The 27,019-nt window shown below is 44.9% G+C and overlaps 2 protein-coding genes across 4 annotated transcripts in view; both read right to left on the minus strand.

Moving 5' to 3' along the window:
* Positions 1-1,020: 1,020 nt before the first annotated feature.
* On the minus strand, positions 1,021-20,819 carry BFSP2 (beaded filament structural protein 2). Its single transcript, XM_010297796.2, has 7 exons — positions 20,370-20,819; positions 11,689-11,771; positions 10,079-10,235; positions 7,618-7,779; positions 2,646-2,777; positions 1,943-2,163; positions 1,021-1,141 (listed from the first exon to the last, which is right to left on the minus strand). The coding sequence occupies exons 1-7, from the start codon at positions 20,814-20,816 to the stop codon at positions 1,138-1,140; spliced, it is 1,206 nt and encodes a 401-aa protein (XP_010296098.2). The 5' UTR covers positions 20,817-20,819; the 3' UTR covers positions 1,021-1,137.
* A 3,574-nt stretch (positions 20,820-24,393) lies between these two features.
* Positions 24,394-27,019, minus strand: part of TMEM108 (transmembrane protein 108) — a 169,525-nt gene continuing 166,899 nt past the window's right edge. For 2 of the 3 annotated variants that reach the window (XM_075745629.1, XM_075745631.1), the window contains 2 exons: positions 26,142-26,296; positions 24,394-24,740 (listed from right to left, as the gene is read on the minus strand). In XM_075745629.1, coding sequence (XP_075601744.1) covers positions 24,618-24,740; positions 26,142-26,296 — 278 coding nt within the window. In that variant the 3' untranslated portion in view covers positions 24,394-24,617. The remainder of the gene's footprint in view (positions 24,741-26,141; positions 26,297-27,019) is intronic. The other variant, XM_075745630.1, reaches the window with a different exon arrangement.

A 27,019-nucleotide genomic window follows, 5' to 3' on the forward strand; every position in this document is an offset into this window, starting at 1 on the left:
CTGTCTATATTGTAAAGTCCTAATCCAACCAACGTGTGAACAGTTGGCTTCATTCCTGTGCAGGGACTTGTGAAGGAAAGCCAGCCATCTACCTAAGATTTTGTGTGATAGGGGCCAAGGTTCATTATGTTTCTCTGACAACACAGGATCCATCTTGGCACGTCGTCTGACCAATGCAAATGCGATACAATGAGGATACCTATATTTAAAATATAAAAGAAAGTCAGAAGTGAAAGACGGCAGATCTTTTTCATCATGATACCATCAAAATACGAGAAACTAAGGTCACCCACCTGTTGATGCTATGTGGGTGCCTGCTGAAAAGAAGTTTGGCCAGCCTGCCTTAAGGGATGTTGATATCAAGAAAGAGCCAAGCATATAAAAAACAAATATCGAGAAGTATCAATCGATCAAAAAGTATCACATTTGCACAAACCGACACCCTGGCTAGGACTCTCAGTATACAGTAAAAGGATGTGACCTGGACTGCAGACAGAACTGCTGTTGCTCTCCTGCACCTTCAACTTTCCCAGAAGTTTATTTAGTCTAGAGTTAAAACGCATTTATTAAGTACTGCTGGGATGCTCGTGTTAGTGCTTATGCTGGCTTACACATTGCAAAATTAATTGCATCGAGTTAATAGCACACTTTAACTGCTTCGGCATTATTTGAATTAGATTTCACACTAGTGAACTGATGGTCTTGTGACATAACAGAGCAATCGCCATTTCCACCTGGATGCTGTGTGCACAGTGGAGGGGTAGTTCAGTCTGGATATATTTGTACTATAAAAAGAAAGAGTTTACTTGCTGGAAAGTGGAGGACCTGTGTTCTTAATCCAACCCCCTTCAGCTATCATGAAAAATACTGGAAAGAAAAAAAAAGTCAAACAAAACCCCTGATATTCTTTATTTTTATTATAATTTTAACAATATGAGTAAATTGAAATCTGTAAGCAAAGCAATTACATGAGGAGGGTCTAATAAAGTTGTTCAAGCTACAACCTACTTCGATTGTTGAATCAAACTGAATAAAGCAGGCTGCTTTGATGGGCTTTTAGCTTCCACGAACATAATTGGCAGTGACATCTTCTTTTGCTTAATGGCAACGGTCTTCTGTGGGCTGGGAGTTTCACGATCAGCTAAAAGTAAAAATAAAAAAATAAAATTAAATTGGTCACCACTACAAATAGGAAAATTGCTGAACCAAGTACTATCTTCAGTTCAGCTGGTGAAAACTCAGCAGGATCTGATTACAAAAAAATTTCTCCCTGACCTGAGCAGAAGAGCAAGTCACAATCTGTGGATCAGATCCTCAGAGATTCCATGACTAACACTGCTGATTAAGGATCTTAAAAAAATCCAGCCAAGCAACCCAACCACTGTAAAGGTGTTTACAGGTTATTCCCAGAGGGCAAATGTTAAGAGTTTGAACTATGTTTTTTCACAAAAGGTATGGTCAGTGGGCCTGATTGTGTCCTCAGACTTCAGGGGAACTTGTGTGGTTAGGAAGGGAGCTTCCCCAAGATCACAGCTTTAATATTTGGCCTGTGCAGTGGGAGCAGGAAGGAAGGCATAACGTACCCAAGGCAAGAAACAACAACGCAGCTGCTCTGCAGCCACTAATGTAGCCCTCAGATGCTGCAGTAACTTTTTAATCTTGCATCTCAATCTTCAGGGAAGTGAAACTCATAGACCTACTGGCATATTCCTAAACCTCATCCTTCCGTGGCAACGCTGGAAACCACCCATCTCCAATACATTAGGAATCTTTGCACGACTGGATTTGGGGTGTTGTTCCCCTTTGGCTGCTTCTCCAAACCTCACCATCTACCACCCAGCCTCATGAAACGCAAGAACCACCCCAGTCCTTCCGCTTCCAGCAACCTCACAACCCCTTCCCAGGGAGCACTCATGACAGGCTCGCTTTTAAGGACAAGTACCTGCTTTGTTCTCCATCCAGAAGGCAGTGATACGCAGCAATGTCTTTCTCCAGCTGTTGTTTGCTGGTGAGCAGACTTTCACGATCCCGCTGCTGCTGCTCGGTTTCTACTTTGATTTCTCCCATCTCTGCCTCCAGCTTGGAAATGACAGAGCCTAGGTTCTGCAGTTCGATGTCGTGCCAGTGCTTGGCATCGTATAAAGAGTTCTCCAGACCCCTTTTCTGTAAGGGCAGGACAGCAGACATTGAAACAGTCAGTTTTCATATGCTTCATAGTGATTTTTGTTCAGGTTTGGCCAATATCTCTACTGAATATGCTTCAATGGAGATGTAATATTTTGAGAATTCCTTTCTTTAGACACTTTGAAAAATGTGTATTATCATTACAAAGGTGGAACTACTTTGGTTATAAGGCACAGATATTCTTCACATTGTCAAGTACTGCCCACCCAGCAATCTCAGTGAGATTGTTATTGATATGAAGACACTGGAGATTGAAATTTGGATCTGGTTGTCAAATGTGGTACACTTAGTGCACCACATCAATCAGTAAGAGCCCAGAAACGTCTGGCATCTCTGGAAACAGTACCCGCTGGAAAACAGGATTTATTCATAAGTCTGCATTCCCAAGACAGGAATGTTTTCCTCAGGAGGCATGTTGAATTTGCACACAATATGTCCATTGAAAAACCAATATTACTTACCAAGGTTCTCAAAGATTCAGTTTCTGCTTGCAAGCTCTGTATTTTGCAGGCTGTTTCATGGAACTCGGTTCTGAGGCCCTCCACCAGCTCTTCCTCCTGGGTTCGCACGGCAGCCGTCGTTTCAACCTGTTGCTGGTAAAAGATGGCGACTGTCGTCACAGCCTACTCAAATTATGTTTGAGTTTCCTTATATACCAAACTGACAGCTAATATTTTCACAGTTTATGGCAATTCTGACTTTAAATTTGATTCTTGTATGTTAAATCCCTCGGTTGAACAATTCTGGATACTTCTTAGTGTCAAAATTATAATATTTTCTATGCATATACTGTGAAATGGCCTATACATATAAGTGTATATATTTTATCTATGCCAACAAAAGCTGTTCAGCATTCATACTAGTACATTTAAAATGACCTATAAAAAGAAAACATTGCTATAGTTCTTCATTTTGTAGCTATACTATAATTTTTTTTTAAAGAAGTTAAGTGTTTTCACTTAGTCTATTGGATTTCAGAAGCGTTCACGCCTTGATTTTTAACATACAATTCTACGAGTCAGAGAGCAAGGCATATCACAGAGGCCAGAAAAATAATTTCTGTTAATTGAATTAAGATATTCTTGTGCAATTTCATGCTCTTGTTGCTTGTGGGTTTTTATATGTGTCTAGTTTAGGCTCCTTGAAAATAGGTGAAGGAAAAGGTACCTTAGTAAAAATAAAATTTCTGTACTTTTTAATGAGGCCTGAGATCAAGGTTTTCAATCCAGAGCTCTGGGCTCTCTAGCAAATACAATTCTTCAGTCAAAACCTACATTTCTGCTGGTTAATGCTAAAGTTAAACTATGCAAAATAGTTCCATTCCACTCTGAAAATTCATCTTAGACCCTGTCCTGCTTTTCTGATTATGCATTCTTGTGTTTTAAAAGTAAGATCAAATTTAAAAACAAACAAACAAACAAACAAACCCCCCAACCACAACAAAACAACTGGGACCATGCACCAGAAATAATTTTTTGGGGTTTTTTGGGGGTTTTTTTTGTACCATCATGTGAACCCCACACCTTGGTCATTGTGAATGAAATAATCTCAGGTCATTTAAGTACCGGTTAAGTCTCAAACAGAACTTAGGATTTATGAACCTGTGTTGCAGAGGGCTGAATTTCAATCCAAACACCAAAACTGTCCTTTCCAGCAAATTGCACAGAGCCTATATTTTCCAGAAATACTTTATAGGGGCTTGTGCTTCAGAGAGACATAATTCCACCTCACTAGTCCTCGTGAACCCAGCCTAGTGATCATGGACCTGCCACTTTGGAGTAATTTGTGTTTCCTAAGTTATGCTGAGATGTAGTCTGCACATTATTATGGTACGAGGACTATAAATGCCTCTTTTTAAAGAGATACCTAGGGCAGGGAGGGTGCCTTTGCATCTATATTTATAGCCTACACCCGTTAACTGAAGCCTGGCATCTCTCATTCACATTTACCCTGCTGGTGGCCCAAATCCTACCTATAAATCCAACTTGCCCTCACAAGAGGTGATGCTGAAACTCCTCCAGGAGTTACCCTAATCTGTGACAGCTACCTGACGTTAGTGATGTGAATGACAGAAGAGGTGGATGGAGTAGATGGAGGTGGCTGCATCAGGCCCTAAATATGACACAGCAAATAAGCACACACTGAATGAGCTCTAAGGCTTCTGGTACATACAAGGTTTTCCCATCCACTTGACAGGATTACCAGTTGAGTCGCCCCAAGAGTCCATGTGGAGGGTGCTGCTGGGCATGACACTTGGCCTCAGCTTTGGGGGTCCCTTCTGTAGAGAAGTGCAGACGTAGTCTTTGTGCCCTCTTTACTAAGCAATCTGTGTTTTCTGGGGGCTCTGCTCTTCCTATTCCTGAAATGCTCCACAAGGGAAAGGCTATACCGAATTGTGGGGCCCACAATCAACTGGATTAACAGAGGGAGAGGATGAGATCATCTTCCTAAATCTTTATGTGCTTGAGTTTCCTAGGAATGTGTGAATTTCAAGCACTGTCTGTACAGTTCTGAGCCAGACATTGTGCAAGAGTGCAGAATCTCTCATTAGTCTATTTTTCACGGAATCAAGATAATTAAGGATTATTAGGGCTAGAACACCAACATCCTGGGTCTGATCAGCATGATATCTGCAGAAGGCAAGTGACTTTGATCAGCCCTTAGCAGTTCTGGGAACATATTAACAAAGTAGCAAAGAAGGGAGAAGCAATTGACATAATTCACAAGATTTTTCAAAACCTTTTATGAGATCTAGAGTAGGGGATGACAGAGGAAGCTGTGTAATCTTGTGCTCAGGGACTGATTTACCCTTCATATCCATTGCCATGGATCAACAGCTGGTCAAGAGACAGGACATGAAGAGTAAGATTACGGTCTAACAGCTTGATGCCTCATGGTTTACTGCCTTGGGGATGAATCATGAACTAGACGGATTTATGGATGGCAGAAAACAATAAAGATTAGCAATGAGCAGGTGTGGATGTGTGGAATCAAACTACATGAATGAACAGTGCCACATCATTAAGTAAAGCATGTTTGGGGGGAAATATTAAGCATCTTGCGTGCCTTACAAGGGTTTAAATCACTTGTGTCAATTCAGGGAAAGGTTTTGAGCATTATGGACAAAAAAGTGCAGAGCTCAAACCAATGGACTGAAGATTTGAGGTTACTTACTCATCTAAAAAAAAATCCCATGTGAAACCCTGCTAGGTATGAAAATATAAATTGGTATGTTTTGGTGCCTGAATACCCGTGAAAAATCTAGCCAAGATTGCAAGTCTAGTCAGAAGACAAAGCAAGTGAGGCAAGGGAATTGGTCAGAAGTACATCCTTCACATCTAAGTCACCACTAGGACACCATTTGAAATACCTTGGTCTCAACTGGTCACAGCTACGCCAAAGAGCGAGTGCAGAGAAAGGAAAATAAAGCATCAGGGACCAAGGAAAACTCACAAAGAGAGAGTGAAGAAAACAGTAATGAAGAGCAAAGGAGAGGAGGGAACTGCTCTCTCTTCTCTGATGTTACAAAAGAGCAACAACAAATTTTTCAGCGTGGATAACCAAATGGTGCCACTTAGCCACATGAGATGACATAAGTCCACAAGCTTAGTTGAAAAAAGGGTTGGATGTAACTAGCAGAACTCTTGTTATCTGTATAAATAGTAATAATCTGAATAGATCTGTTTGAGAAACAAAACCATGTAAGATAAAAAACTGCATCATCTGGGTTTAATGAGAGCTATATTTGGGGACAAAAACCCCTAGAATGTCATACCAGAACCTGCTCTGAACTGAAACTGACCTTTCCAGAAATCTGTGATATTCTCATTCTTCCTCCCATTAAAAAAATCAAACCAAAACAGGAAGAACTGAAACCAGTAAGAGCTTAGACTACGATGGCTAAATAGGGATGGGTTAGGTAGCATCTGTTTATCGGCGTTTCTCTGCAGCATCTGGTGTCGGCCGCAATCAAAGACACGATAGTGGGATCCAATGATCAGTCTAGTATGAGCCGGCAGTTTTCTCCCCGTATGATATCTCTCTGCAGTTGAAACACCAGAAGGTATGAAAGAAACAGGAAGAAAGACATTGTGAGGGTGTGTTTACACAGGAGGAGGAGAAACAGGAACAAGCAGGACAGGAAAGGGACACTGAAGAATTTGGTGCCATCAGCGTGATGCTTATTTTGCTGAAATTCAGCAGTGGGCCAGGAACAGATTTTCTGGGAAAAGTTTAGGAGGCTACTGAGGATGCTCTGGCTTTTCAGGGCTGCATATGCTTTGTATGGAGGCACTCTCTGGGCTCATGTAGTTTTTCACTTTGTCACTGGCTTCCTTTGGGCTGTACAAAATGAAAATCAGGCCCCCGCAGACTAACCTTATGAAAACTTTGCTTAGTAACAGTCTGGCCTGCTCACAAACTTGATTGGATCTCTGGGATAAACTCCTCTGGTTGGCTTCTTGTACATTCCCTAGAACCTTTGGTATCCCTGTTGTCACAGGATTTTTCTTCTTTATTTGGAAAATAAACACCTACTCAGAGCTTGTATATATCTTTGCAAACATATTTCTTGCTTTTCTCCTTGTAGTTTGGCTTCATTACCCACTGGTCCTCTCATAGCAGCTCTGTATCATGGAATGGGGTGGGGGGACGACTATGTTTTTGCTAAATATTTCTATAGCACAGCTGTAGTTATGATTTGGTGTGCCATGATCTGCTGTAATAGCCAATTGAGAATGAGATGGCTTCTAAAATATAGGATCATGCACTGAACTTAATGCTTCAGCTCTGCAAAAATACTTATTTCAGCCAACCACTTTGGAAAATGAGTGATCTTTCATGACAGAGAAAAAGGTGCATTAAAAGGCTGTTTCAGAGTCAGCAACAGGAAGGCAGAGAACTTTTAAAGGGAATGGTTATTATCATCACTTTTCATTTCTAAGTTAATATCCATTTTTCCCACCACTGCCAAAGGAAGCAATTTCAAGGAGAAACCCACAAGGAGTCTATAGCTGTATAATTAGTGCAGAGCAATGTATTTTGCCCTTTTGATTTATAGACCCCTGTTCAGTGGAGGAGTGGCCCTAGTAAGAATGGTAACGACTGTGGCTTATCTGACACAGAAGGTATCAACTAATTAGGCTTGTTTCTCTCAGACAACATTTCAGAGCCCTTAGAAGTCTCCCATAGATATCTGTGATATCAGCAGGGTCACTTCTACTGCTGCTTAACTCTGGGCATCCCAAGAAAGTCACTGATACTTATGAGTGTATTTTCCAATGGACTTGGACAGAAATCCTTTAGATTTTTTACCATCTTTGTTGTTTCAGGAAAAAACCAAACACTCAGCCCTCAAAGTTACTGCAGAGTATTAGACAGATGTTGTGTTTGCTTCAAATCCCTTAATGTTGGAGTGGGTTACAGAGCGCTTACCTTGGTACGGAGCAGGGCACCTGTCTCAGCACGGTTCTTTTCAATGTCTCTTTCCCAGTGGATTCTGATTTTTTCCAGTATGTCGTCCAGGCCACTTCCCGGGGGAACATCAAGTTCTTCCAGCTGAGATCCAGCAAGCTGCTTGTATAACACCTTCACATCCTTGAACAAAAAAACCCAGACATAAAAGAAGGTCAACTGCACAATTGAATGGTAGCTTTGGAGGGGCTCAAGGAAGAGGTCTTTTGGTTCCACAAACAGATAGAGTAATTAAATTTGGTCCTGAAAGGTGTCTCTACATGAATGATTTAGTGCACTGGAGGGTTTCTTTTTCAGATGTGGATTTGCCTTGCTCCTGCATGGGGAGACTTGCTGGAGTTCCCCGTGGTGGAAGGAGACCGAAGTCCTGCACCAAGGCACTGTCTGGAGCAGCCCTTCGCAGTGGCAAGTTTCTCCAGCAGTCACAGCTTGACGTACGCACACACGCTGCACACCCAGGACCACAACTATATCGCACTATGCGATAACACAGACATGCATCTACCGGGAGATACAAGTTGTGCAAAGCAGTAAGAGCTCTACAGCCTTGCAGCTTGTGTGAGCCACGTGTGTGCTTTTACACATGTGCACGTTAGGTGAGGAGCACTTTCCTTCTCTGTTACAGCATTCTGTTCTTTCTTTACATATAAGCGCTCCAAAAGTATGTAAGCAGGAGATGTAATATGTAAAAAATATGTAATTGCATGTACATCAATTGTGCACTGCGTTCAGGAACACAAGAATAAATGAGATTTGCACATTTGCACTGTCTGGCACCACAATCCTTTTACATCAATCTGTTTGTATGTGCTATTGACATAAGCAAAAAAAAAAAAAAAAAAAGTCACGTAAAAACATCTGGGAATTGTATTTGTAGGCAATGGCCCCATGGCCCCTGACAGTGACAGTACTGGAAAAAAAGTATGGGCAAGTATATGTGAATTATGAACCTGTAAGAATGAAAGCCTCAAAATGTGCCCACTCTAAGCACACAAAAGCTTCGAAAGGACTTGACATGGATTTCCTAGCGCGGGTACTGGAGGAAAGAAAGGTTTTAATTAGTTCAGGAAGGTCCTTGGGACTTTATTGTGCCAGAACTCAACTGGAGTAACTGCAATAGTTGCTTCCAGCCTTTATTCTGTGACTTCTCTTGAGCAGCTTCCCCTGGTGCCGCTGCCATGGGAAAACCAGGTCTGTGCTGGGGTGGTTCTGCAAATGCTCAGATACTCCCAACGGGTAAAGAAAGGAGCATCCTTCCACCCTGCAAGGGCTCCTCGCTGGCTAAGTGCAGAGCGAGAGGAGCTGTTGGAACGCTGTTATTCTTGTTATGCCATATATATGGGCAGCGAACAGCATCGGTGCCAACTTTTCCTGTTTCACAGCAATCATTGCAATACACAGAAGTTGAAAGGGGACCTTATGTATTTCTATCAATTTTCCATTGTCCCTCTTATCTAAACCAACTTCTGTCTTCCTCATGCCGTGCAGCGGTGTTGAAGCCACTGATTAATTTCTGCAAGGTGCCAGCCTTGGCAATAGACTCATGAAAGTAGGGAGGGGATGAAGCAACTTCATCTTGGCAACCCAAGTCTCCATGTGCCTGCCAGTGTTGCTGAAATCTTGTGGTTGGAGAAATTACATGTAAGAAATGCAAGGTAGGAGAGTGCCTCACTTCCATGAGACATCTCAGTTCAAGCTCTCTTTTACTTTAGAGGCATCAGCACACTTGCTTGCCGTCCCTTATGTGGGATTAGTAGTAGCTTCATATTTGATCTGCCAGTAAAGATGCTGCTTTGGGTTTGATCCTGAAACCCCCACCAAAGGGAATAAACCACCTTCATGCAGATAGTGCTGGTGAATGCAATAAGTGGGAAAGTATTGCAAAACTGGGTAATAATAGGCTTCCCTTCCAGCTACCAGTCCCTGTGACTTGCTTCAGGGTTGTGTTGCTCAGGAGAGACTCAGTTTTGGGAACCGAGCAGCTTGCTAAGCCAAGCAGGACTCTTTCTGAAGAGCCCGGTTAATGCTCAGTGTTAGTGCAGCAGGACCAGAGCTTGTTCCCTGCACAGGCATTTTCTCTTTACATCTCTGGCTGAGAATCAGACTTCACTGTGGGGATGTCCACATATGTGACTGTGCAGCCCTGTGACCATCGTGTGGTGTCTAGCAAGAAATGATGACTTTGCTTCCATGTCATATTTATCAGATGAGAAAGTGTTAAATGTAAGTAATTTGATGATGTCTCAGAGGTTGGTGCTTTAAGTTAACAGCAAACAGAGAAATTGGAGCAGTTTTCAGGACAATCCCCCCACCCAGACGTGGCAGGCAGAGCTTTTTAGAGTTTGCTTTGCACTAGATGTATGATACCAACCAGATGAAACAGGCACACATTGGCTTTGCAGTGTCACGAGTCTCGACTTACTTCTTCGTGATTCTTTGACAGCAAAGTTAGTTCTTCTTTCATGCTCTCTATCTGACTCTCCAGATCTATTTTAGTTAAATTAGCATCATCAATCACTTTATATAGGGAATTAATTTCATCTTCCACTGCTTTTCTGAATGGCTGCTCATTTTCATACCTGCAGAGAAAAAAAACCCAAACAAACCTTAATACAGCACAGTTCAGCAAGAAAAACCTGCGTTTTTTTTTAAAACGGCACTATTGTGCTAATTAGCTCATGTGTCCCAGACAGAGGCACAGAAACACAGAATACTTTGCTCTCACCTTGTCTCGCTATACTTGAATTTTACTGCCTAGAGTACCCTGTCATTAACTCAGAGTGTAATAAAACAGGCCACGTTAGCAGTCTGCGCTACAGTGGTTATCAGCCTGATAGGATTCCCGAATAAGCACGGAGAGGCACTTGGTCTCCTGCTAGATCTGGTATTTATATACATTATGACTATGGGTGGCTTTTTCTCTGTTTGCTTGGCTGTAAAATGAGAATAACTGCTCATTCCTCTACATGAAAACTTTTCTGAGCTATGGCTAAAGAAAACACACGCACATCAAGCATTACTTTTACTAACAATGGACACGCCGATGGAAGTCTGGTCTATGTTCCAGGGTCCCAGCCCATCCTTAAGACCAAATTCCAGTAGCATCAAAATAAAGAGGAAATTTGAATGGCTGGTTTGTCAACTATATGAGTGTAGCTTGCTGAACAGAAAGCCGTAAAATGAGTATCTCAGAGCTGTACCTTTCTGAAATAAAAGGCAAACTTAAGAATGTGATTAACACACTTTTTGATAGGATTAAATAAAATAATACCAGGGAGAGAGAGAGAAGTTTAAGGGATGCTAAAAATTCTAGGAAATAGAAATCAGTTAGTTTGAAATACTGTTTGTGTGTCAGGTCTTGCAAAAAGCTATTTGTAAATGAAAGAGTCCATTACGAGTAAAAGCTAGAAGGATCACGTCTCCTGAGTAAAATTTAAAGAGCTTCACGCACTCATGTGGATTGTAGGCTTTGCAAACAGAAAGACATTAAAAAAAGTAGTTTGCCAGTATTTAAGATCTTCTTTTACTATTCATTTCTCTCAGTAAAGACAAGGAAAATCAGTGCAGGCCATTTCTGTTTTCTTATCTAATGTTTCCACACTGTTGTTTGTAGTTGTGCAGTTTTTGCTTTTCAGCTGCTGCAGCAGAATGATTTTTACTTCCAAAACCACTTGTGTGGTACTGAAAATTAAAACTAAAAATGACATGGAAGTTTGCCTTTATAAAATGTCAACCTAAATTTGAATGAATACGGACCTCTCAGTAAAAGATCAATGTCTGTATAGCAAAGAATAGCTGAAGTAATTTTGCTAGTGCATACATTTGTTGCTATAAATCTTCAAAATCTTCCAAAATAATGTTAGCATCATAATTATTTTGCTGTTACAAAATCCCTCCCAAGTCAGGTGGTCGACTATTCAACGTAAAAGAACGAGCCCATTCTACCCACTAAGCATTACTTCCCTATAGGGAAGCCTTTGCCAAGGCAAAGTTTCAAAGAAAGTGGCCAGCTGGGTGCCACCACAAGCCTACCGGTCTTTAAAATCTTCAGCACAGGCTTGAATGTTCTCGGTGTGCAGCATAAGACGAGCATTTTCAAGGACTGCTTCACCCACCTAGAAGAAAGAGACAACAGAGCTCAAGCAATGAAGGGCTTCAACACAGTAGCTATGTGCACTGTACATGTATCTTAAGCAGATGTATAGCTTTGATTCTGAAAATAATCCTTGAGTCTAGGGCTGTTCAAGTGACTCCAGATAATTTAATCAATTAATTTTGTACATATAAATTCACAAATTCTCTGCAAATAGGCTGTAATTTGTGATCAAACTGTTCATTGCTCTTAAGCATTCATCTTCTTGTGGAAACACATTTATTCTGATCATCAGCTGGTCGCAAGGGGCGAAATTCATTACTGTGCACAAGGTATGGTCATCATTTAAGTCCCACTTATGTTTTCTAGATACAGTTTAAGTAGCACTTATGCAGTTCCTATTCTACTTCCCATATCAGCAGTCCTCTTCGGGGTCGTCCTCTTCAGTGAGCCAAGGAATACTTGTTGCTCATGCCGCCTGTGAGCCGTCCTCAGCTCCCAGAGCATCGTTTTTCTTCTCTGATGGGATCCTGTAAGCTCTTGCAATAGATATGATACCTGAGAAGCAGGCAGTCTTCAAAGGTTATTACACCGAACGTGAAATGCTTTGGAAAGGTCATGCAAATAAGACTGCGGTATCATTGCTGTGGCTCTGGGGGCGTGTCTTTAATGCCCAGGAGACACTTGAGGGATAAGCAAACCTGAAAGGCTTGTGACATAGCAGCTGCTTGTGGTTCAAGAGGGTTATATAAAATGATGAAAAGATAAAAAAAGACCACTGCCTGCCCTGGAATCACGTGTGCACTGAACTATGGAGGTGACCGAAGACATGCTGAATTCAGTACCAGGATTAGAGCAATCATCTCTGCAAACAACTGTCTAGGGGCTCCAGCCATCCTGTGGTCCAAACTGTTGCTTTGGAGGAGCTAAACTGAACATCTCTTTGGTCTTTTTCAGGAGACACCTGTGGAGATTTGCAGTTGAACCTAAACCACCACATGAATACGAGCAGCTTTTTAAGCAGGCCGGGAGAGTTCTTGAAGCAGAAATATTTCTTTAGATAATTAAGTCTGCAGCTAAATGAGACTGCAAATCCCCTGAAGCACTCTGCTCCCCTCAGGTGAAACAGGCTGTGCAATGTGGAGACGTCAGGGCTTCGTCCAGGCAAGTTATCTCAAGTACTGCAAGTGGGATCGTTGCCTTAGTATGGTCCTACCTGCTCTTTGGTCTGCTGCTTGGTGACGAGGTGGAGGTGGACATGCAAGGCTGAAGCATTTCTACATGGTAATTAACATTTACTGTCATGAAAAGTGGCTTACCGCTCCCAATGTCTTACAAATGCTTGGACAAACAAATATGAAATATGTGAAGGCATTTGATAAGGAGATATCTGGAGGAATAATTTACTCCCCACATTGAGAAGACCATAATAGATCATATAGTTAAAAGCACTCTACATCTTTTTAATCTGAGGAGACATGAGAGTTAAAAAAAATTGGTTTGCTTACTTCTCACCTACTGTTAGGAACAAAAAAGGAAGGTGGCTGTGGCTGGAAGCCTGGGGCTGGAGCTGCATTCCTGCCAGCTCCTGCTCAGCTTGTCTTCCAAAGGAAACAGAACTCATGCCATTGCATGGGCGGCCAATTTTTCTTTAATAACTGGGATTTCTTGGCCAAGTCCAACCGATATGACAGAGGGATAGGCCATGTTAGGGACACGCAGTTCCAACACATTTCCTGAAAATGGCATGTAGACAGAGGAGACAGTTCCTGTGAATGCCACCACTGAGCAAAAAAGCCCCAGTTTAGGTGTCAGAAAATTCGAGAGCGCAGCGAACGCGCAGGAGTCAGAGGTGTTACAGAAGCTACAGGTGTGGGCAGAGATGGTATCTGAGGAAACATCAGCCAGCCCCGGCTGTGCAGCACACGAGTACAGAGGACCTTTATGTGCTCTCTTGCACACAGAACTGGCTCATCTTCATCGTTCAACTCCTTTTTTTCCTTCTCTCTGCTTTTGTGCAACCCTGCTTTGCCAGCACTGGCCTAACTCCCCAACCCCCGGGGCGTCCCTTCTGCAGCATTTCAGAGTGGCTGGGCAGAGCCGGGATTTTGGGGTCGTGCTTTTCTGCAGTCCTTGGGTTCCCTTGCACCAAGAGACACAAGTTTCTCCTGAAAGATGGAGAAAAGACCTTTAGTTTTTACATGGCAGCAGCATGGAGGTAGAGGCAGTTCTTTGATCCAAGCTCTGCATTTTTGGTTGGGTTTTTTTTCTTCTTTTTTTTTTTTCCTTTCCTTTTTTTCCTACAGAAATTACTTTGTCTTCCTGCCAATTTATAACTGTGTAGATTGTCAGAGAAACTTTTATTTTTTTTCCTGACTCAAATCAGGGAGCAGAAACGCTGTCCCATGATTTGCTCTGCCCTGTCAAAACAAGCCCATTTGCCTCTGGCAATGAGCCCCTGCGGTTACTACATCTGACCTAAAGTCTGATGAAAATTAACGTCTTTGAGGGAACTGGGAACATCCCACGAGCAAAAGTAACATTAAATCTTGTGAGCTGCCCAGTGCCACTCAGAGGTGTGCTAATGGCTAAGGTTAGAGCCTGAATTCTGTGTAAAATGGCTTTTGGGCTGCATCGAAAGTAGAAGCAGGGAGTAGCTGGTGATTTTCCACTGCCTGGATTTCTGCCTCTATGCAGAGGAAAACTGGGGTTTAAAAGTGTTTTTCAGTAGTAATCTTGTGGCTTTGTTGAAGCATTTGAGGTGGCTTCTTACCTGCCCCACAAGTGGATGTCTCTACCTGAGCCCTGGTACCATATTCCTGAGGACTCTGTTAATACCTGACTCCCTCTTCATAGACCGGCAGCTAAAGCCAAATATTCGGTGAGAAAGTCCAGGGCTTTCCAAAACTGCACACGAACCTGAACCGTGCTGTTTAAGTACAAATGGTATAAAAAACGTCTAATGTTTGGAAGGCTTCAGGGACGAGTGTTGTAGTGGGAGCCAGCAGGCATTAGCCTTTCACCCTCCTGGAAATGAGCTTTAAATCCGACAGTGAACCTGAAGGATAAATAATTACACGGTAGCTTCTATGTAGAAACCAGGTTTCCTGAAAAATTCTCCCTGATTTGCATGAGTTGTGAAAGCCCTTTTCGAGGCTTGAGAAGAAGAGATGTAAGACTTCCATCTAGTGGCTCTTTTGTTTGATTTAATTCTGCTAATAATCAACAGCTGGATGCGAACACACAGCATTAGTGAGACGGATTCATAGCCACTTTGCTGACACGCGTAGTAAAATGCATGATGCAGCAATTTAGGAAACACCCTTCTTTGCATCCATTGGAAACGAGAGGGCTCGCAACGCTGCAAGGACTTGGACATTGCCTCCTCCGCTTGTAAAGTGGAAGAAAACACTGTCCTGCTTCGTGGGGTTTCTGGGAGGCTTAATTCACTGACGCTTGTGTGGCATTTAAACAGCTAAGAAGAGAAGTGTTATCAAAATGCAAATATTATTACTAATAATAGCTCTTCTAAGTCATGCATTGTCTTTCAACACTCGCATTGGTGATGAACATACACCTTTTGAACATGATTTTTTTTTTCAGTTCTTGAATTAACACTGAATATTTGTGGTATAAAACATCTCAACTATAAAGCAGCAACAATTTTCTTTCATTTCACTGTGGTTTTATGGATATGAAAACATACTTTTAATTTTTTAGCAAAAACCCAAATCCTATCAAAATCTGCATCAACGTACAGGCTCATTTACTTGGTTACGACCGGCAACAAGGAAAACCAGCTGCTTCAAGGGAGTTCGCAGGCTCCAGCCTTGAAAAAGGGTTATGTGGTACGGACGCTTGTGGAGAGAACTTATCCCTGGTGGCTGGCAACTTTTGATTTTATAAAAGAGATCTGAACAAGTTTGGAATTGCAAGATTTATTACGCCTTTCAAATTCGTGGCTATGCATTATCGATAGCTTCGTATACTTTTGCTATTCTTACAAATGCTGAATCCCTTTCTGAATGCTGCTGAGTTCGTGGCCTCGGGTGTGGCCCGTGATAATGAATCTCATGGTTTAATTATTTATGTAATGGAAAATTATCTGGCTTTTAAGTTCATTTCATTTAAAGCAAATGATGCCTCTGTGGAGAAAGATCAGAAGATGCTGGTCTAGTCTTTCCTTCCGCACGCAGACAGAAATGGTCGATACCAGCCCATTGCCTCCAACACACTGTAATTCACAGCTAAATCAGGCTAAAATCACGCAACCCAGCGCTTGCTGCTCAGACGCCAAGCAGTAAACTCGTAATGCTTTCGGTCATGCTTTCCGCGTTGAAGCCCTTCCCAGAGCAGAAGGCAGCAAGAGTGGCATTTCTTGCATCGCCTTGGGAAAGGCAATGCCTGGAGAGAGGCTGGGAAGATTGATGAGTCCTTTGCTGATTTCTCCTGCATCCAAGATGACGTGACTTCATTTATACATCTAATATTTTATAAGTAAACAGGACTGCATCAAAAAAGGCATGGTTCTCAAAGCAGGAGATACCTCCGAAAGAAACGATCTGTAAAAATTGTAATATTGCCTAAGCACAAGGAGGAACCCTCACCCCCCACCTCACAGCTGTATGTGAAGGTACTCCAAGGTTACACTGTTGGAGGTGGCTGAAAGGACGTAATTAAAAGTAATTTATTGTCATCCTCTGTGTGGCGGTTGACCAAGCTCTGTGCCATTTTGTGGGAGTTTGTTGTGCCCTCAGATCAGTGGCAGAATGCTATTTCACCAATTTACAGACACTAAGCATGCACTGTGTTGTGTCGGAGTGTGTTACAGATAATACTCAGCGGCTCTCCTGCCCCACAGCAAATAAATTACAGTGTGCAAGTCCAAACACGGCGATTCCTCGGGCTGTCAGTCCTGTGTATTCTCCAGGCTTAATATTAACAGCGAGTAAACGCTGACAGTAAGGTCAGGTGCAAATAAAAGTATCTCTGTAGAAAAACTCTGGTGATCTCTCAAAAGCTCCCAACCATGCACGGGAGTCACAGCAGTGATAAAATTGGTTCAGGACGTTGATTCCTTCTTCTGCTTTTGTGTTTAGTCCTGTGATCTGAATGGCGCTACGTGCCATCTCATAGACAAAATAAATCTCTGTGTCTCCCACGCAGCTGTAATTGAACGGTCACGGAGGCTGAGCGACCCTCTCCTCTCTGTAAACTCACTGAAATTATTTCAAGCGTCCACTTTTCCCTTCTCTGTGGGAAAGAATTGCCGTTACAAACAACCTCCTATTCTGCAGAAGAGCCACATTTGATTAGAGATAGAATTTTCCCCAAGAAAACCAGGATGAAGCCTGGAGAAAAGAAGTACACCCGGGGTCAAATGAGATGAATCTGTATTTCTGTCACATGAATTCCTCTCCACAAGGATTTCTCATTTCCCTCGTTTCCTGCAAAATTCCTCCCACTTTGCACCTGTCCCAATTAGTGTGTGTCCACCTGCTCTGCTAAAAACCAGCTGCCCAGGTGGATAATTAATGCTGTGAGCTGGATAGTGGCTTCCCATCACTCAACTCCTGTCAGTGATCCCCTGCTGCAGTAATAGCTCTGACAATTGCGATGAAACATGAATGTTTTTTCCCCTGAGGGACCCTCCGCTTGTACCCTCCGATTCACTCGTTCCCACGTTTTTTCCACGAGCTCTGCGTTTGGGAGAAACACTGTCACCTGGTTGTTACTGCTGCGAGGATAACTACCCAAAATTTGGGATGCCGGAGCACATCCCAAGAAAGGCAGGAGGGAAACGGGACCTCGGGTCTGCTGGGGTCTGTCCTACCCCACTGCGGAGACTGACCCATCATGTTCTGATTTTAGGACCGGGAAAGTCCTAATGGCCATATCCTTGTCTGCTCAATAGCAGGGCAAGAGGAAGGGGTTCCTGTCTAGAACATCTCTCGCCCCCAGTTGCGTATTTCTGCCCCATAACTTTCACAGATGCTTCATGCAAATGGCACCGAGGGCTTTTACAGCTGCGGGGCATCCATCCCGGCTGAACGCACGGGGATGGCCGGGAATCAAAATGAATCTTTAGATTTTGCAGGAAGCTGAAAAAAGGATATGTCACATTAAGGCAAATGTGGACATCTACAGAAAATCTAAATATGTTTACAAAAATTACACTCGTCTGGAAAACATGGGATGGCGGCTGCAAAGTCCCCACCTACGTCAAAGTCCCTAGCTACCTCAGCGAGATGATAGGTTCAAGGGTATGGCTTTTCATAAGCACCCCAGGTTCAGAGCACCCATTGCCTTCAGCAGCTAGGCCCTTGTGTTGAGTTTGCATGGCACCGTTTTGGTAGCGGAGGGGCGGGGGGGCTACAGGGGTGGCTTCTGTGAGAAGCTGCTAGAAGCTTCCCCTGTGTCTGATAGAGCCAATGCCAGCCGGCTCCAAGACGGACCCGCCGCTGGCCAAGGCCAAGCCAATCAGCGCCTCTGTGATAACATATTTAAGAAGGAAAAAAAACAGCTAGAGAGAGCTAGAGAGAGGAGTGAGAAGATGTAAGAAACTCTGCAGACACCAAGGTCAGTGCAGAAGGAGGGGGAGGAGGTGCTCCAGGCGCCGGAGCAAGATTCCCCTGCAGCCCGTGGTGAAGACCATGGTGAAGCAGGCTGTCCCCCTGCAGCCCATGGAGGGAGGATGAGGGGGTGTAGAGATTCCACCTGCAGCCCATGGAGGACCCCATGCCGGAGCAGGTGGAAGCACCTGAAGGAGGCTGTGGCCCGTGGGAAGCCCACGCTGGAGCAAGCTCCTGGCAGGACCTGTGGACCCATGGAGAGAGGAGCCCACGCCAGGGCAGGTTTGCTGACAGGACTTGTGACCCTGTGGGGGACCCACGCTGGAGCAGTCTGCTCCTGAAGGTCTGCACCCCATGGGAGAGACCCACGTTGGAGAAGTTCATGAAGGACTGTCTCCCGTGAGAGGGACTCCACGCTGCAGCATGGGAACGATGAGAGGAGTCCTCCCCCTGAGGATGAAGAAGCAGCAGAAACAACGTGTGATGAACTGACCGTAACCCCCACTCCCCGTCCCCCTGTGCCGCTGAGGGGGGCGGAGGTTGAAGCCGGGAGTGAAGTTGAGCCCGGGAAGATGGGAGGGGTGGGGGGAGGTGTTTTAAGATTTGATTTTATTTCTCATTCCTCTACTCTGTTTTGCCTGGTAATAAATTAGATGAATTCCCTCTCCAAGTTCAGTCTGTTTTGCTCGTGACGATAATTAGTGAATGATCTCTCCCTGTCCTTATCTCGACCCACAAGCTTTTCGTTGTACCTTTTCTCCCCTGTCTAGTGAAGGAGGGGAGTGACAGAGCAGCTCTGGTGGGCACCTGGCCCCCAGCCAGGGTCAACCCACCACAGCCCTTCAGGAAGCTTTCAGGATTAGCGACAGCAATGTCATTTACCAATAAAAAGAAAACAACTTTAAAAGTGGCGCTTAACTGGGCGTTTCTGCTGACATGATCTTTGTACAACAGCTTATGCCGCCTTGTTCAGGGTTCAGATGACATTTGTAGCATTCTGGGCGAAGACCTGCCCTAAAAATGCAGCGCACTGTAAAAAGGCACCCTCTTTCCTACGCCGGAGTAAAACTCTGCCCAGCCCAAGGTAAAACACACAATTGTCCCGGGGAACTTAAAGTTGTCTTTCAGGCTTTCTGAAGACCCACTGATGGCATTTTCTGTGCTGGCACAAGCGCTGCCGGGAAGAGACGTGCCAGATGCCGAGGTCTAGCTCTTTGGGGTCCCGTCTGCTCCCGCTGGCTGGGAGTCGAGAAGCCAGTACTCACGAGGTGCACCGAGACCTTGGGGGACAGAGCCCTGTGTTCACTGCAAGCAGGACATCAGCCTGCAAAGTCTTACTGGTCTTACTGGTCAGCAAAAAGAACTTTCTTGTCCATGAGGTCAATGCAAACATCGTTTCATACCCCCACAATAAACACTTTCCTGGAGAGCCTGTAGCCAGAGCGGTACGTAGAACATGGGAGTAAGGGGTGGTGGGGTGGCGACAAAGGGAGGGAAAGGAGTCACTCATTTGTAGCCATGTAATTATTATTTTTAAATAAATAGATCTTTTGAAAATGTGGTTAAGCAAACAAGGGAATAAAGTACAAATCTGAATTGCTAATTTATAAAAACCCAAACCCTCAAAACAACGTGCTTGTAATGATATCATGTTGAGGGATAAACTAATTCAGTCCTACCAGTTTTCTTTTAATAATTTTGATGCTCGGTGTAATAACCACAGCTAAGAAAAAAAAAAAAAAGAAAAAACCCACCCATTTTAATCAGCCCAGGCTATCGCACCTTGGGGTGCATTTCAATCACCCCCGTGCGCAGGATGCCTGAGGCAATTCTCCTGCTTAACAGGCATTTTCCACAGCACACTGTGAAATGATAATGCTAATTATCATGAAGATAGATTTAAACCGCTCCGTCTTGGGCACCGCGCCTTGAAATCAGGCGGCATTCATCATCAGCATCAACCCTCGCCGCTCAGGATTGCTAATGACTCGTGAAGCTCCCTCCGTCATCCCCCCCCACCCCGCTGCCGACAGCGCTCCGGCGCTCACCTGATGGTAAATGGCCTCCCAGTTCTCTCGCAGCGCTCCCCAGCTGCCCACGCTGGCCGCTTTCTTGTCCAGGTAGACTCTGATGTGCTCCTCCAGCTCCTGGTTGACCTGCTCGAGAGCTCGCACCTTCTCGATGTACTCCACCAAGCAGCCATTCAGGCTCTCGTAGGAGATGCCCCTGCCCTTCTCCAGCCCCGGGGCCAGGGGCACGGCGGCAGAGGAGCTGCGCAGACCCTGGAGGAAGACGCTGCTGATGCCCAGGGCTCTGCGGGACACTCGGGTGCCCAAGCTGCTCACACCGCCGGTGGGGACGGTGCCCACATAAACTCCAGGAGGTCTCGACAGGCCTCCGACGCTCACCCGGCGGCCGGGTGGCCCCGAGCCCTCGGCCGCGGAGGAAGAGGGCTGCTGCCCCAAGAAGGACGACCGGCGCCTCGGCAAGGGCATGGTGCTGCTCCAGCCCGCCGAGCGCCGTCGCTCAGCCCGGCCGCCTTGCCCCGCACTGGTGGGAGGGATGTGCCGAGCCCAGCAGGTTGGGGCTCGCGTGGGGTTTCGGCTTTGTGCGATGGCTTTCTGGAAGGGGGGCTTTGTGCTGCCCGGGAGCGCCCGTCACATTGTCCGGGCGGCCGCTGGGTCAGCAATCCCATTTCAGGGGAAATCTCCCTGCTGCTGCTGCTGCAAATGTGGCAGATGAAAAGCACAATGGTGTTTACAGGGACAGCGGGACGGGGATTCAGTACAACGTACGTGTTAAAATACCAGCGGTGTTTTCTACGCTGACGCCCAGATGATCTCCTACCCTTACACTCGCAGGTATCTAGATACATGTTACAAACACATTGGCCGCTCACACCCATGCTTACTCCAGACAGAGTCTCCTGCAGCAAGACATTACCTGATGTTAGCAAAACCCAAAGTTTTGAGGAGCCGGCAGGGCCATGGCCGAGCCGAGCCAGTCTTTTGCTGCTGCAGAGCCTCAAATGCTCCCTCGGCCCTGCCGCAACTCCTGGATTTCTCTGTGCTTTGGCTTCACCACCCAACCAAGGCCCGTTGCCCCAGACCCAGCAGATTTTTAACTGGGGACAAACACCCTCACGTCTACCCCTGCTCAGTCGGTTCAATGTCCCATTGTCAGTTGCCCCTGGTGCCTTCAACGAGGGCTGTTTCACTTTGACTGGGTAACGTGACAACAAAGTGAGGCAACTGTGAACCGAAAGAAAAGGGTGGAACAATCCCTGAGACTTATTGCAGGAGATGGGGGAGTTTTCCCCTGCTCTTCTTTTTCTGTCACTGGTCTTTAGCAACTAGTAATCAGGTGGGTAGCTTGTAGGTACGTAAGTAGAATGCGTGCATGGTACAGTCGGTTATGTCACTATACAATGTTAGGTATAGGGTTTTTTTCTACCTACACACAGAGATGCTTCACAGCCAGGATGCCAGACTTGTTCCAGTGTAGGATTACCGTGTGCGCATCTTTGTAGGCATGCCTGTAATGTGCTGATGTTGGGCATTGCCCTAATGCCGTGTAGGTTTCTACGGGGGTGGCGGGGAGTCTTTGGCGAGGTGGAATACAATCAGAAATCCCTGTCTTCCGCGGGTGCCTAATCCTGGCTCACCGGGTTTGCGGCTGGAGTTTGTTTCGCTTCATTTTTGAGAACTGTGAGACTGCCTACAGTCAGGTCACTGTTTCCTAGTTGTGTGAAGCCTGGGGATTGCGCAGCATCTCACAGCTTTGCAAATATTTTTGGCTAGTTTCTAGGCATTCTGCATTTAGATTACCAAGCAAACTGTGCTGGCTAAATGAAAGGAATTGTCCAGTATTTCTTATACAACATTTTGAGTGTATTGCAAAAGCAATACTGCATACAGAAAACAAATGTATAAATACGGATTTTTTACAAAGAACTGAATTTAGTTCTCTGTAACTTTGTTCTCTCTTTCCACTTCCCTGTTGAAAAAGAAGATGAAGGTCCTCATGGGATTGCTTTCGCTCTTGGCAAGACCCTCTGGAAGTTTTTACACTCATTGATTTCCAGGATGCTTTTTAGTATTTGATCATGAGGATTGCAGATGTCATATTGTGCAGTGTTTATCCCAGGGTGAAAAGATATATGCCCAAAGTGCCCATCCACATCCATACACAGCCACGTCTTCCTGCCTGCCCCGGTCACCTCGTAGGGAAGCAGTGCATTACTCTCTGATTCTGAGCAGAAAATCAAGTATCTAGAAGAGCCCCTATAACATTACAGTTTTCCAACCTTAGGGAAGTGGCCCACATTTGGATTTGTGCCTTGGCACAGTAGAAGCGCACGTGTGGGACAGGGAGAAAGGAGGGGTGACAATGCCTCTGTGGCCCCCTCCATCCCGGGGGGAGCCACGTCTTGCTCTGATTCCAGCCATCATTTAGTAAAGTTGTCAGGTTGCTCTGACTAACCGCAGCCACCGGGACACTGCTGGCAGGTGGGAACAGCTGGACCAGATGTGCCACTGCTATAATTCCTTTTTCTGGTACCAGCCGTGGCTCACCTTGAACAAGGCATACGGTTAATGATGCTACGCTAACCCTGTCCTGACCGAGCTTCCCTTTTACGCAACCACGCGATAAACCTGAGCGGTCAGGGGCACAGAGCAGCCAACTGGAGCGCGGGGTAAACTCCTGCTGTCTCACAGCCCGCCTCTGATGAAGCGAGGAGTGAAGGTAGAAAATAATCTACAAGGACTGATGGCCAGAAGTGGGGAGAGGACGGCCGAGAGCTCAAAGGACGGAGGCCATTTCACTTGCCCAACGATACAAAAAAGGCAATTTGAAAGGCAAAAGGCAAATTTGAAAATTGAAAAAAACAAAACTGAAAATTGGTCCCACAGTAACAGTTCTGGGTTACTCAAAGAGAAAGCATTGATTTAGGCAAAGTCATTCTGTGTTCCAAGTTAGCCTCTCCTTGTAACAACCTATTTTTAATCCATCATTTAAGCTTTGTTCACCCCTACTATTCCCCTAACACCATTACAGCCTGTAATCTAGCGCTTAACTGGGCAGGAATGAAATGCCATTTTGCTCTGAAACACTGCTTTTTTATTCCTAAGGGGGGGAAGGAAAGTCTCTGAGAGGAGAAGGGGCTATGAGGAAACTTGATTCAATGGCACTAGCAGTCCAAGTGCAGAAGATAAATAAAACAGTGGGGAAGTGGAAATATGGTCAAAGTCATAGCACTCAATTGGTGGGAGTCTCTAGTCACCAGATTTCAAGATTTCTGATAAATTCAAAGGGGTTTCTGTTCCTTTGAAGGGGACACTCTATTAGCCTTCTTTTGAGGTTGGTTGCTCTGCAGGAAATAATTCAGGACTCATTGGGCCAGAGCGGAGCAGCTGTGAGTCCATCGTGTAGTGTGGTTAGGACATTTATGCAGTGAAAAAAGTCATTCTTGTCCTTGCTCATGTAAAACAGTTTTGGAGCTCGAACTGGAACTTGGCTCTCCTGTTTAGATCTGAAGAAGGTAACATAAAAAAAGTCACAGGGCAACATTCCTAACCCAACGGGTTTGCCCATGTCTCGCGTGGCCCTGGATCCCATGGGTGCGACAGGTTTGTTTATCATCCCACTGCAGCCCAGCTCCCCTGCTCTCCCCACGCCGAGCTGGCATGCCCAGGCTGGTTTCTACTGGGAGGGGGACTCTGAAGAGCTCATCCCAGTCAGTGCTCAGGCAGTGCTGGAGTCATGAGAAGGATACTGGCACATGAGCCCTATGGACTGCTTCTGGCAACCGAGCTGGTCCTGTCTGATTTGTATTATAGCTTGGCAGTCTAAAGGAAAAGGAGTGACTGAGGTAATTTTACAGCAGGAGAAGGGATGGTCACTGAGCACGAATGCTCCCGGCCAGGCTAAGTGATGTCATGTTGGGTGCATGGTGCTGTACCCAACATATGCTGCCTGCACCAAAACCAGCCTTACCCAATATTCTTCCAGACCAAGTATATTTAGCAGCAGACTGTAAATGACAGTGAAGAAAAGAGTCCACCTGACAGGTGTTTTGCTTAGAAATACCTTTATTTTATAAAGCCACAGTCTGTTCTGTAAAGTTTTACCACACTTATAAAAAAGGGGCTGACAATTCTGAGGGAGAAAAGAAAAGCTGAAAACATTTCTTGTAATTCAGGGTTACACAAAGGTTCTATTTATAATATATATATATATATTTATAATTTGGAGACAGTAGAGATGAAACTGCAATAAGCGGGCAGCTGTGGGGGTCATATTTCAGAGACTTGCTCATGTCCTACAAACAGCGTTTCTTGACAGAAGGGGTTCACGAGGACCATCCCGCTGTCGCGGTAGTCGCCATTGGCGGGGGAGCGCGGCTCGGAGAGGTGGTCCTAGGAGAAAGACAGAGGCGCGGGTTAGCACTTCACACCCATCACTCTCCGTGAGCACGCAGGGCACGCCGCTGCCCTGTGCGAATGCAGGTGAGAAATGGACTGTTATTTTTTTTGCTTCTCCCAATCCTCCAAAAGTGCCTGAATTTTGGAGTGCCCGGCTCCTGGAGAGCCATTTTTGCCCTTCTTCAGGCAGTAGGAGCCACAAGTGAAGAGCTCCCCTGACAGTCAGGCTGATTTTTTCCTCAGTCTGCGGACCCAGAAGTCAGATGCACCAAACTTCAGGTCCCATAGCAGAATATGAACTTTCACATTCTTTTTTTCTTTTTTTTTCTTCCCACTTTCCTGACATGTTGCAACAGTTTCCTGACTATCAGCTGGGCTTGATTCCTCAAAGATGGATTTTTCAGCTGTTTTTTTAAGATCAGAAAATCATATATATGGTTCCAAGCTACCTGAGCATGCCCCAGTTCAGTCATGTTCTCATCAGCTTTAAATCTTTCAATTCTTGGTAAGTCTAGACCAGCTCCTGCCTTAGCTTGAACAACATGGTTGCCAGCAAAGTGGGATTAATGAAAAAAATGTGAGTGCTTGTCTAGTCACATCTCAGAGGTTTCTTTCTAAACACTTTTTGTTTCTTTTTTAGTTAATGAGATGAGTTAGTCAGCTAGCTAATCTGAAAATCACTTTACCATAAACCCAAACTCCACTGTTTCTAGGTTTTAAATAACTCTGAACTAAGCTAAATTGTTCTTATCTCTGAGGCCAGAGAATACATTTCTATCAGTAGTATCACCTGCCCATATATGAATAATCCCACTGAACCAGTAGTATCCCTTAAGTAAAAGCTGATGAGTATACACCACCACCACACACTATCATATGTTGATGTTTTGATTGCTTATATACTGGAAACACTCACCCCCTGAACTGGTATTTGAGAAGCTATGGGCAGCTCCTGAGACATAAATGCACAAAATTTCTTTGCATTATTGACTCCCACTACTCATCTGCTGCTGTGTGGGAAACGCACAACAGGCAGGTTTGAATTGCCAGTAACAAGCCAGCCCAAAGAGCGCTCCGAAGCAGTCGTGGTATGGCCAGACATTGGCATAGGCTCGAAAGGAAGAGAAACCTGGCAACAAATTCACCTAGGGGTGGTGAATTGCTGTGAGCACACAGCAGTAGGGAACATATCTGCAAGGGCTGGGAACAGGATGGCAACCCAGTTTTGGTGCCATATTTATGCCATCTTGTAGATATGTAGGGGTGAGTCCTCAAAAAGCTATTTCCCTGAATATGCATAGGGATCTCAAGGCTTTATTAATATGACTTCCTCTCCCTTTCTCCCAGCACGGCTTCAGTTACAGTTTTCAGACACTAGTTCTGCAAGTGAGGTACCTCTGAAGTCTCCAGGGACTGGATCTCTCTCGGTAACTCTACAGCATGCCTGTTGAAGTAGTCCATGGTAATAGCATTATTCCAATAGCTCAGGTTGTTTTCTGGGTTGGATGTCTTTTTCTTCCTCCTCATGCAGCAGACTGTCAGCAGAACTGCTGTCAATAGAAAGATGTCAAAAATTTGGTTATTTCCTTTCAATAAGGACTCATCAGTACTATGGATTTGTTTTTTACATTACTTAAGGAGAGGGCTGGTGACCTCCATTCATACGATTCACTCTCAGTCAGACCTAGCTCTCTCCTAACAAACCTCACACAATTAAGTCCAAATCTGGGCCAAGCAGATGAGGCAGAATATGCAGTTTTTACTTTCCTTCTGATGTGAGTTTATAATCCTCAAGATGTCGCCGCCTGGCTAACGAAACACTTTGGTGTTGTAACTGATGGTGTTTCAATACCTAAGTCGGGATTTATAGACCCTCTAGGACAGAGGGCACTCCCCAGGGACTGTGAAGGATGCTCTGAGCAGATCTTTTCTGCTTCTGGTGTGTTCAGACACTGCAGTGATGAGCACATTAGCAAATGGGCAGTGAGAGACACCTGTCCTAGGCTCAGATACCAAACTCATAAAGGCATGTAGTTGCACGTCTTCAATACCGAAAGCTTCTGCCCTGAAGTGCCACTGATCCCTGCCCCTGTCACCTGCCATCCATAACCTGGATTTTGGGTACTTTGTGACCATGCTCCAAAACGTCAGCGACCAGCAAGGGGAACAGATGGGCTCTTGCGCAGGATGCTACAATTGTCTGTCTGGCACCCCTGACCGCAGAGATGCCGGGATAACGCTCCTCCAGCGGGCGGGCTGAGCACAAAGCTGGC

The sequence above is a fragment of the Balearica regulorum genome, chromosome 2 (genome assembly GCF_011004875.1).
Source record: "Balearica regulorum gibbericeps isolate bBalReg1 chromosome 2, bBalReg1.pri, whole genome shotgun sequence".
NCBI lineage: Eukaryota > Metazoa > Chordata > Aves > Gruiformes > Gruidae > Balearica > Balearica regulorum.

Bases quoted from the DNA above. Each gene is read 5' to 3' on its own strand.
- BFSP2 (XM_010297796.2), bottom strand. From the start codon at position 20,816: ATGCCCTTGCCGAGGCGCCGGTCGTCCTTCTTGGGGCAGCAGCCCTCT. The intron at 10,236-11,688 runs GTAGGCTTGTGG...TTTTCTCTGCAG, and splicing joins GCTGAAGATTTTAAAGACCG to GTATGAAAATGAGCAGCCAT. The intron at 2,164-2,645 runs GTAAGTAATATT...CTGCCCTTACAG, and splicing joins CTGAATCTTTGAGAACCTTG to AAAAGGGGTCTGGAGAACTC.